The sequence below is a fragment of the Gasterosteus aculeatus genome, chromosome 11 (genome assembly GCF_964276395.1).
Source record: "Gasterosteus aculeatus chromosome 11, fGasAcu3.hap1.1, whole genome shotgun sequence".
NCBI lineage: Eukaryota > Metazoa > Chordata > Actinopteri > Perciformes > Gasterosteidae > Gasterosteus > Gasterosteus aculeatus.
In genome coordinates, this window is record NC_135699.1 from 5,645,465 (window position 1) to 5,657,231 (window position 11,767).

At 46.5% G+C, this 11,767-nt stretch overlaps 2 protein-coding genes across 12 annotated transcripts in view; one reads left to right on the forward strand and one right to left on the reverse strand.

Annotated features, from left to right (window-relative positions):
* The window catches only part of LOC120828264 (RNA binding protein fox-1 homolog 2), a 34,512-nt gene extending 31,505 nt beyond the window's left edge, over positions 1–3,007 (reverse strand). For 7 of the 10 annotated variants that reach the window (XR_013451428.1, XM_078084606.1, XM_078084604.1 and 4 more), the window contains exon 1: positions 1,814–3,007. Coding sequence is in view for 8 of the 10 variants with exons in the window: in XM_078084606.1 (XP_077940732.1) it covers positions 1,814–2,062 (249 nt within the window). In the remaining 2 variants the exon portion in view is untranslated. The remainder of the gene's footprint in view (positions 1–1,813) is intronic. The other 3 variants (XM_078084607.1, XM_078084605.1, XR_013451429.1) reach the window with 2 other exon arrangements.
* Positions 3,008–5,725: 2,718 nt separating this feature from the next.
* On the forward strand, positions 5,726–11,738 carry cd9r (CD9 molecule related). 2 transcript variants are annotated; one of them, XM_040191741.2, is made up of 9 exons: positions 5,726–6,520; positions 6,649–6,751; positions 6,991–7,096; positions 7,191–7,288; positions 8,402–8,476; positions 8,565–8,669; positions 9,354–9,449; positions 9,556–9,639; positions 10,120–11,738. In XM_040191741.2, the coding sequence occupies exons 1-9, from the start codon at positions 6,387–6,389 to the stop codon at positions 10,327–10,329; spliced, it is 1,011 nt and encodes a 336-aa protein (XP_040047675.2). In that variant the 5' UTR covers positions 5,726–6,386; the 3' UTR covers positions 10,330–11,738. The 2 variants fall into 2 exon arrangements, with proteins under 2 accessions (XP_040047675.2, XP_040047676.2); XM_040191742.2 differs by having other exon boundaries at positions 10,938–11,738.
* Positions 11,739–11,767: the final 29 nt, after the last annotated feature.

The window sequence follows — 11,767 nt, forward strand, 5'->3', positions numbered from 1 at the left end:
GGGGGAGAAATCAGAGGGCAGCTAGAGGGGAGCGGGGGAGAAGGGGGGGGAGGGCAAAGCGGGGGGAGGAGAGGCGAACCAACAAAAGGAGTGACGAGCCGCACTCTGGTTTATTATTACAGTCTTGATTTACAGTCGGCTATCCACTACCTCCGGGCCTCGGTGGGGAGCACTGTGGGAAACGAGTTCTTTGATGGGACCACCCTCAATGTTATCCCCCCCCCCCTTTTTATTTATTTACCCTTTGCAATAAGTTTTTATTTTTAAACAATACATCATTCAGGGCCTATCCTGCTGCTTATCGCCCCCCTCTCCCCCCGCCATCCATCACTTCCCTCTTATCCTCTAGCACCAGACCCTGGATGCAAACGGCTCAGATTTCCGTCCTGTCCGCTCTGTCTCCTGGCTCCCGACCTGTCCTTCTCGTCCACATCTGTCCCTCTCGGACACATTTGTCTCCTACAATTCCCCCAAATAGTGTCCACTCAGAACCCCACTCTCTATTGCTCCCCCCCCCCCGAACCCACCTTCTCTCTTCCTATTTGCACCCAGCGATCCTTTACCTCCATCCATTCGTGTCTCCGCTCCGTCCCATTTCCAGCCTGACCCCCTGTGGCCCGCCGATCAATACTAATGATGGGCAGCGAGAACCATCCCCAATGCCAAGCTGCTCATTGTCACATCAGCTTTGCCCGCAAGCTGTAACCCCCCCCCCTCCCCCCGCTCGCCCGCATCCCATCTACGTGATCGGCATCAATCTTCCTGGGACACTCGCCCCGCGTCGCTGCATTACGAGGGACCTTGTTTGGTCACTGCAGCAGGTCAGCCGAACACAATACAAGTATTTAACCAACCCCCCCCCCCCCCCGGATTGAATTACCTGCGTCCGCCTGCCCTTTGACTAAGAAGTACAGATGAAAATCCCCCTTCGTGCTGTTGGATAATAGACACTTCAGAGCATGCGAGCGTAGGTGTAAGAACGAGAGGGGTAGTACATGCGTTCATGAGAGCGAGCGAGACAGAGGGGGAGGCATAAATAGTAATAGATCCTATGAGAGACCCCACCCCCACCCCCAACCGTGCCTGAGCACTTACGGTTTACTGTAATCTGCACAGGTCAGCCAGGTAGAGACGGGAATGGCAACCGTCCTGGGGAAAGACCTGGGATAAGGACCCCCCCCCCTCTCCCCTTGAGCCCCCTGGCTCCTTCAGCCACCACCAAAAGGCTGTTCTTTGTCTTTCACTGGGGTGACCCCTCCCCCAATCCCTGTCTGCCTCTCTCTTTTAACACCTAGCGACAATAAGGGGGGGGGGGGGCACACATGTTCCAGGATGTGATGCCTCACTGTAAATCCTGATCAGCATCCCAAGTCTGACCGATCTGATCCACGTGAACGACAAAGAAAGGGGGCGGCGGGTGGAGCCCCGGTTCCCCCCGGACGGATCCTGTCACAGCAATGGAGCCCGTATCGTGTTACCTTTTGTCTGCCTCGGCCGGGCTCCTCCGGGAAGAACCGCGAGACACCTTTTCACTATCGTCACACCTCACAAAGCTCTAATTTGGGTCCAGGAAAAAGATGCTCTACTTGCTGCACTAATACATGATTACGTTGTAGATGAAGGTGGGGGAGCAGGGGGGGGGGGGGGTCAAAAATAACACCATCCTTCCCTGCTGATGCTTGAGAACAAAAGCTTTTAGTGAAGGAGAAGAAGGTGAGCGGGTGGTACTTTGTTACAATGCTGCTCGCGCTGTGACGATCTGTGATGGCAACGTGACGACGCACAGGTACCGTGCAGGCGCGCGCGTTCTTACCTGTCCAATGTCGCCAACGACACCTCCGGCGCCGTCTATCCGGGCTCTTTTGCACTCCGCCTCGGCCAAGTCGCTCAGGGCAGCGGCTGTTTGGGCGTCGGGCTCCGGGTCCCCTCGCTTCATCGCGCGGACGGCTGCCGGACCCCCGGCCGCGTTCGCGAGGGCTGCCGCTGCCGTGTCCATGTCTCGCTCCATTATTCCCCGACTAACGGGCAGCAGAATGGATGCAACGTCGGTCGACATTAACATTGGACGGCGGACGGTCACCAGTCAAAAGTCTGTTCTCTTTTCTTCCCCCCCCCCGTTGGACTCGTCCACGCAGCTCGATACTCACGGTGGATTTGGTCTCTTCCCAAAGAACTGGTTCACATCAATGAAAAAAAGGCAGCTGGTTCTGTTTATTGTCTAACTTGGCGTTGGGCTATTGGGGGCAGAACATTATGCCGGGGTTCTGGACAAAACGCATTAAAGTACAGCTCTCCACCTCCTCCCCACCTAAAAAAAAAAAAAAAAAAAGCCGACGCCAAACGGTGCCCTTCTTCACCAAAGATCAAACGTCCGTCTCCTGGATGCCCGACGAGCTAATTAGCTAGCTGTCCTCGGCTAGCCTGCTAGCAGCACATTCCGCTAGCTCCGTGGATAAACGCGGCTCGAGGAGCTCGCTCCCGCAGCCGGGAACAGGAAAAGGCTGCAAATTAGCTTCGCGGTGCAGCTTCTCGGTCCCTCTCTACTGGGTGTTTCTTTGTTTTGTTGTTGTTGTTTTGTTTTGTCGTTGAACTCCTCTGCGTTGCTCCTACCAGCCCTCTTTTTTCTTTTCCCCCTCCCCGATTTGATTCCGGTGCCTTCTCGTCACGGAGTCCGATCCCTCGTCGCGGTCTGCTGCGGATGCGTCTGGCTTCCCTCTGCTCCTGAGCTGCGGCTCGTAGCGTGGAGGTGATCCCGGCGGCGCTGATCCGCGGTCGGATTTTTCCAAGGGCACCGGGAGCGGAGCCGTGGGGTTGGCTGGTCTGAGGTCTGCGTTTTCCAGCGTCTCCTTCTCCTTATTCCCACCCCCCCCTCCTCCTTCATTCCCACCACAGCTCCCCCTCCTCCACTGTCTCACGCATTACAACGTTAAACCAAATTAGAATAAAATGGATACTATATTACTGCTCGCAGCAATGTCAAAATATTTTCTATTTTTCCCCCCCAAAAATGAAAGAAGTAAATATGAATAAGTTGAATGTGCTGCGTGGATGTGGCATGAAAAGATGTGGAATATAAAGTAGTTATCTAGAATAGGCCTACAGTATTAATAATGCATGTTGTATGAATAAGCAGGTGGGTTATACGTGTATTTATTGACTGCAGTGCGCTATCATAACACGATATAATAATATCCGGTGTGTCTTTACATTCACAAGAACACAATGGCCTGTCAGATATGGAAATTATTTAATATATTCGCGTTGGAGTGTCAGTGATTGTCAATTCTGATGATACAATTAAAATAGCGGTTTTGGTGTGTGTATTTTTGGAGCACGTGCAGAAGTGTTATATGACTAAATAACCGAAGAATTTCATGACGAAAAAAACATACAACATAAAACGTGATTGAAGAACAGCAGCCAGACGCCTCCTGCAGGCTCCTGTTTAAATAGTTCGAGGGACTGAAGTAAAGCACAGCCATGCTTTCTAATGGTCTCGCGCCCCCTAGTGGGATTGAAACGACACAGCGTCTGAAGCAAGAGGCGGACCCACAACGAGAGAAAATCACTCCTCTCCAGTGAAATTGTTGTCACACAATTCATACATAAGCAGCAGTAATCAAATCCGCCTGCCGCTGTCTGTAAAAGGTTCATAGTGGAAAGGTGCAATAAAGGCTGTTGTGGCTGCTACGACACACACACACATGCACACACACTTATGTGATAAAACCTGCTCTGAAACCTCACTTCAGATGATTGCTGTCACTTTAGGCGGGCCGCAGGTGTGAAAATGTGTGCATATGAGAATCTGAGAGTGTGATGTGTGTGTGTGTGTGTGTGTGTATGCTTTTTCCTCACCCTCTGAATGCACTCACTCTATCAACCTGTGTCTCTCTCCTGCCGCCCATCCCTCCGTCACCCAGTGAACCCAACGATGATGGACGCCAGGGAGGTCAGATCACTGCACACCGACACCCGTTTAACTGATGGAGGCTGTGACAGGCGGCGGAAGCCACTACTCTCTTTTGCACGGCGACCACGGGTCACTAAAAGAACCGTGGGGGGGGGAAATACCCCCCAGTACCTGTGTGGACATCATACACTTTAACGGTTACTGAGGGTTTCTTTGTTCATAGACGGGAAGAACAAGCTTCATATTTCATAAATGTTCAGCGTGGACCTGAGGAACTTAGTTGATCAACAGAAAACGTAATAGTATTAAATTATCAATTCATTTCAGTCATTTTTCATGCAGAAAAGTCCGACAGCCAAATTCAGCCTCTCAAATTGAAGAGTGAACGTATAATCTTAGATGAATTAAACAGGGAACTTGAAGCTGTAACCTTGGGCTGAAGCGTCATATAATTCATAGACGCGTTTAAATTGTCAGCAGATTCATCTTAAGAAGTGCAAGCAGTGGTTTGGTGAGTGTTTCAACTCCCATACGTCCTGATTATATAAATTAATACAGATCGCTTTTTTTCGCTTTAATTTCTCGTGTATTTAGCGTGTGTGGTTTTAACAAACCAAGTTATCCAGGAACCAAACCAACACACCCAAACCTGTTAATGTTGAGCTTTTCAAATGAATGTGTCTGTATTGAACACATCAACATTTTTCTCAGTAAATATATTTCTAAAGGTGCTGTTGACATGAAATTTTCACTAGATGTCGTAATTAATTCATGAATATAAAAAAAACAGAAATTGAGTTATGTGCAATAAAATGGAATGACACCAGGGGAAACGTAGTGAACACATGAAGAAAGGAAGGTGAAGAAAGGACAGCCAAGACACGAGCTGGAATCTAACAGTAATAGGAAAGCACTGCTGCCCCTTGTCATGCAAATGAATATCAGCTGATTCAGTCGCAACTGATGGCCTATAAAAAGGTGTCTCATTACCAAGGTGTCCCACATGAAGGGTAAGAGCAAAGAGCTTGCGCAAGACCTTTGCTACCTTTTTGGTGCAAAACATCCTGATGGCGTTGCGTCACTTATAGAAAGTCATAATACGGAAGTGAGATTATAATTTCTCCATAAACCGGCCACGACCAGGTGCTCCTCGAGAGATTTCTGATAGAGAGAAAATAATTAAGAGAAGAGTTGTCCAAGAGCCAAGGACCACTTGTGGACGATAATACACACCATGTTTGGAGGTCAAATTGCACTGCACATCCCCCCCAAAACACCAGACCAACAGGTTTGAAGGTGGGAACATTTTTTCTGCAAACGGCACTGGCAAATTTCCTATAATTGAAGGAAGGGAGAATGGAAAAATGTACCAAGACATTCTTGATAAAAATCTGCTGCCATTTACCAGGATGATGAAGATGAAACAAGGGTGCACATTTCAACGACATGACAATGGTCCCAAACACACAGCCAAGGAAACTCTTAATGGGTTTCAGAGACGCAAGATAAAGCTGCTGGGATGGAACAGCCAATCCCCCAACTGACGTCATAAAGAACAAAGACTTTTGTACAAAGGGTTGAATAAATGTAAGACTGTGTGTAAAATAAGAGTCCTATGATACTGAAATAAAGAAACTTGAGAAAAGAAGTACCGTTGGAGTTTATTCTCTGCACCGAGAAAAACAAAGCATCTGTGCAGAGGATGTGGTCAGGGTATGTCGTCATGAACACTTCTGTGGTTAACAACTGCACGATAACCATTGAATGGTTCAATGCCCCCTAGCACCCCCCTTATTTAACCCTTTATAAGCCAATGATATATGATCATGTCCGTGAGTAACGCACGCACACATACATGCACTACTCTCATTGTGCTTACGAGTCCTAATATTATATATATAATATATCTCTTGCTCCAAAATATATTTAAAGGTATGTGTACCGTGTGTTGTGCAAATGATAAAAAGTGACAGCGATGAGAAACCCCTCAGTCGTCTCGACTGTGTCGTGATGGCTGTAATTCATAAACTGTTCATGTGGTGCTTTTGTCTCACTTGTGTTTGAGTGTGTGTGTGTGTGTGTGTGTGTGTGCGTGTGCGTGTGCGTGTGCGTGTGTGTGTGTGTGTGTGTGTGTGTGTGTGTGTGTGTTGGCGCAACTTATTTCCGGTTACTGTTATTTTCTGTTTCTGTTCTCAGCTGGCTTTTAAGTTTCACAATTCCAAGATTCTAAAACGTCCACCGTTCTTTTCATATATATATACATTTTTATTTGGGCATGATAAACAACTACAAATCGTGTAATACACCATCGAAATAGTTTGGAAATTCAAACATGAACTGACATCCTGCACAAAAGGATCTGCCCTCACGAGCTCCCAACTCTCGTTTCCTTAACTTTCGTTTTACCTCCCTGCTCGCACTCGGCCCTACTGGCTGATTGGTGTCATCTCGCGTCGGTCACGCCTCGCGTCCAATGAACGGACCGAGTGGAGTCAAAGAGGCGGGCCGTCACTGTACAAGAAGCACGCAGCCTCGGGAAAACGTGTCGTTGATTTCTCCAGACGCCGTGCCAGCGGACAGAGACCGAGAACCCTCCAACAAATCAAGGTATCTATTGTTGACCTCGCGGCACGGCTGGCGTTTAACGTAGTGACCAACTTCGAGACATTTAGACGTGTTAACAGTTCCTTCACGCAAAGACGAGGTGACCTAATCCCTTTACTACACCTTTACAGACTTCCGAAGCCCCCCCACCTCCCCGAGCTCCTCGTCATGGCTCTGGATGGCTGTGGCCTGTTCTGCAAATATGTCCTGATCATTTTCAACCTCATCTTTGCGGTAAGTCTCTCAGATCACGATACTGAAGAAAAGAAGAAAGAAAAAAAAATGATATCTCCAATTTTACTTGGCATATGTATTTTTCTTTAAGTAATGTATTATTTCTCTTATTATGTATTTTATTATGTAAGTTTCGTGCCCCCTCCCTCCCCTGCCTGAAAACCACCAGTACGTAATAAAACCAAGAGGGGGGGTCCCCAGTTGGGGTTTTGATGTGGTGTTTGTGTTGTCTCCGGCAGGTGTTGGGCTTCGCCCTGCTGGGCCTCGGCCTGTGGCTGAGGTTCAGCATAAGCACCAGAGGCATCTTCCAAATAGAGGAACTCAACTCCAGTGCCTTCGTGACGGGTCGGTGCCTTCCCGTCTGATGAAGTGTGTCATTCTTCACGTTGTTTAGCCTCTGGTGGGTATTCAACTCCGCATCTGTGTTTCTCGTCTTCAGTTGTGACCATCCTGATAGTCCTCGGCTCGGTGATGCTGATCGTGGTGATTTTCGGGGACTACGGCACCTGCAACGAGAAAAGATGCGCTCTGCAAGTGGTGAGAGACGGCTTCATACGCTTCGTAATGTTGGGCAACGGACTCACTGTTTTTTTTATTTCCTGTCGTTTCATCACAAAAACCCGCCAGTCACAAGGTGCACACCGTTACTAGGAAGTTAAAACCTATAATTTTAGGAGACAAATTTGTTATATATTATGTATCAGCTATTCAAATATGTGAGTCTTCAAATGGATGCACATGTAGTCACATCCATAATCTGATGTCAGTCGGCACGATCCTAGCGAGCGTGTGCAAAACAAGCGCCACACTCTCGCTCTTTCCTTTGGTCGTAGGAATCGAGTGCGTTACAATTGCCCCCATGTGCCCCCCCCCCCTGCTCCTGGGAGGGGCCAACGCCTGTAGATATATTGATAGGCACGGCTCATTGAAAGGGACACCATGTGATGCCTCAGATCAAACAGAAGGGAACATGAAACCTAACAGAGCGCGACAAGGGAACCGCAAGAACAAACGTGCCTTCGCCCGCAGCTCAATATCGACCGCCGAGATGTTTGCAGTGAGGTGGGGCTCTCGCAGTAAACTGTGTTTTTTTGTAGGAAGTAGTGTCTCTAAAGTGTCCCCTCCTGAGAGGGTTTCAAACTCGGGAACAGACAGGGTTTATGCTCTGGACCGAGCCAAGAACGAGTCTAGTGTGCAACCTTCTCTGTTGGACGGTCGGGCTGAAATACGTTCAATATGCACACGTGTTAAGATACCTTTTGACTAGGAGTTCCATCCGTGCTTCCTTCTTTTCTTCGTCCCGTCTCTGCGGGGTTTGCTGGGGGAGCTCAGTCGTTCCTCCAGCGTTGCGCATCACAAACACGCAACACTGTTTGCAACATGCGACTGTAATCCAGCAGACATTTGCGAAGTGACCAGTTTTCACATTTTACCTTTTATCTGCATGTGTCATAAAAGTGTATCTGCCTATACATGTCACAAAAAGCTCTAAATCATTACTTATTGCTCTTAGTGAGCTATAACCTTCCTGTTAAGTGTTCTTCCCTCTGATCATAACACATGTACCTGTACACGCACACAGCAGGAGGTAATGGTGTGTTATGCTGTTTCTGATCAGTTTATTAACGTGAGATGTTCTAATCCTTTCAGTTCACCGGACTTCTGTCCTTCCTGGCGGTGGCTGTAATTGCCTGTGGAGTGCTCAGTTATTCCAATAGGAACGCGGTAAGAGAGTTGTCAGAGATGTTATTAACACGTAATTAATACTCCATATTTACCCTCATGGTAATGTCTTTTCATGTGTATTAATAAGGTTGGAGAGAGATTCGTGGAGTTCTACGCCAGCATGTATACGCTGTACCTGACGAGCAACGGCGACCAGGTCATCGCTGCCACTCTCAGTCTCATCCACAATACGGTGAGCACAGAACTCGCATCTCCTCCCTTTCCATGTGATAAGGAAACATTGTTTGGCTCCAAACTGAACTCTTCTTTAATGTTTTTACTGGCAAGGCAGCCTAAAGTGCTCAGCCATCAAATAACTGAGACCACGTTGGGATAGTTTGTACTAACCTGTGGACTGAAACCTGCCGGCGGCCCATTCGCAGCATTTAAAACCTGCTAAAGGAGAGTTCGACCTGCCAACTTCAAGCTAACGAGCTAGCGTTAGCTTGAAGTTGTTGCTCTGAGTATCTGACTGTATTGATTTAATGTCCTTATGCATATAAAACTCTGCTTAAGATGCTCTCGGTACCAATTCCAGAGCAGTTGCTTGAACTGTTCGGCTCGGTCCGTCTGCACGGAAGTCTGTTAATGTTACAAAGACAAAGTTCTACCTTATTTAATCCAATTTTTCCACCACACTAGCTATTGCTAATAGTAGAGTTGATCTCACTGTTTAGAGGCTAGGTAAAATAGCACATTATGACATTTTAAAAACATTTCCATATCATTTAAAATAATTTGTTTAATTATTGCAATGGAATATTCTAGACAATTTCTTCACATTTATTCATAATGACTCCCTTTTTAACTCCGAATTAATGACAGAATGTGAAACAACAATAATCCACTTCTGACCTGCTCCTCTGCTCCCGTGTAGCTGCACTGCTGTGGAATGACCGGGATCGCGTCCGTTGAGTGGGTCCAAAGCACCTGTCCCCCGCCCGACGGTTTCCTCGAGCACTTCAAGATGCCTGTGAGTTGTTGCCAGAGCGTTGCTACGCGTTAGCATTCCCCTCACACGCGTGTTCTGTCCGCTCTGGGACCTTGTAACGGTCTCTCCCGTCTCGTTGCCACTACAGGGCTGCCCCGCCATCATCGCGACTTTCTATGACAGTAAAGCACAACTGGTGATGGGCGTCTTTGTGGGAACTGGGGCCCTTTTGGTAAGTCCACGCGCTGCGTGCTGCACATTTCGATACTTAAGTTCGCTGTAAAGAAAGTTCAAGTTTGGCAGAAATAGGCTGAATGAATGAATAATACTTTTACAAGATGGTTTATCAAACTAATTAGCTTTTAATTAAACGTTCCACAAACGTTTATTAAATGTTTTGTGTACATGCACCTAAAGGCAGTACTCGAATGACATCCAGTTTATACTTGTCGTAAGTCTTGTTCGGAGTGGAACCATATTTTAAGCTGCCTCACCACAAATATTCCGGTTACTGTAAAAAACAGTCAGCTAGCCGCTCTCCCATTTCTACTGTATTGAAGACTAGTCTAAAAGGTTGAGGTTAATTGTTTTTTGCTCTTGTTCATAAAGTATGACTGTGTTCTAATCCCTCTAAACCGCTTTCTCTTGACCAATGCCCCCTCCCTCTTTTATTTAATAACCCTTTCATTCTCCTCATCCTTTGTGCTCAAAGCTCATAGCTGCTATTTGCAGCTCAACCCTCAGTAGAAAGATTGGCCTGTCAAACTCATCGGTTCAGTACATCGTGCTTGCTCACTCCACCTCTGTGGCGTCTAACCCTCAACCGTCTCTGCATGGATTGGTCTCCCCTTCCTACCTTGACCAGGACCCAGTCGTCTTCACCCCCCTCTCTATGGCCAACATCCCGATGGTTCAGTCCTAGAGCGCTTGTGTTGGGTTCCACTCTCACATGTGCTCAATTCGAAACCCATGAGGCTCTAGAACAGAACTGTGTCGCTGTGTTCTCTTCAAAGCTGCACAAGTTCTGCACCGCTTTGCGCGCTCACTGCAGAGCGTCTCCAGCTTGCTTTTAAAAAGGAAACATCCACCCTTTAAGGACCTATGGCAATATCATAACAGCACTTCAAAAAGGATGTTGAATTTGAAAGTTATTGACCAAATGCTGATATTTCAAGACTAATTTACATTGGTGAATAAAAAGCAATGTTTCTCATGAAGCGAACACATATGTACCCATTCTAGTTTTGCATTTTTAATAACCTAAAAAAAAGTTCTATTAGCTGCAAGCTTATTTTTTCCTTGTCCCATCAGTGAAAGTTGATTTAATCCGTTCATGCAGTTAAACACATAATCCAGGGTTGGATTTTTCCTTTCAGCATATACTTCACTAAACGTGTTGCTGTTTTGTTTTTTACACTTTACACAAGTGGCTGCATCCAAGTTGCTCTAATTCAGTGGTGGTTTTAATGGTTCACTCGATGGCTCTACTCCATCCTGGCTCTTTACTTCTCCCCCCTGCCTGCATCACAGATTATTGCCCTGGTCTGTGCCGTTATCCTGCTGCAACAGACCAAGAGAAACCAGCAGATCACTGCGCACTATACCACTGTGTACTGAAGAGGATTTGGGTGTTCAACCATTACCCTCCTGTGGCTCAGACAGCATCCAGTGCTGGAACACAGGCTAAGGCACAGAACCATTCTGTTTAGAAGTGTTCATTTCCTTAAAGCTGTTGTGAAGTCACACAGTAGCTTTGTGTTGCTTTGGCTGTCTAGCTTTGCCAGTATGGCGCTCAGAGTAAGTAATCTGACATTCATTTAACCACAACGGCCATTACACATTTCGTAATTTTTTTTAATTAAGCATTGTGTTCCGCTACACCACTGCATTTGTTGCAACATGTGAAAGAGGAAATGGCAACGATGCACTCATTGTGCTCATCCATTACAATAAACACTTAAATGGTTTCCCAAGTTGGATCACGTATTTGTTGAAATTCATAACTTTTATTTTCATGTCAAAGATTTTTATTTTGTGTGCTTTCTAGTCATTATGTACGCTTTGAGACAGTTAAGCCGACTGTATAGACACGATGGTTTGCCACTTTCTTCACATTCCAAAAAAAAAAAAAAAAAAAAAAAAAAAAGGGGGATTTGTATTGTTTACGTTTCCACCGAACCCTTTGACCAAATAGAAGTGTACAGGGCACAAGTGTGTGTGTGTACGAGGGTCATGTTTTCTTTTCCAATACTACTGTACTACTATTGCATTGCACTCTTGTTGATACGTTTGAATAAATGTCCCCTCAAGGACTTTTCCTCCACAATAAAACTTGTGTATTTGTTATTCACATGAAACAA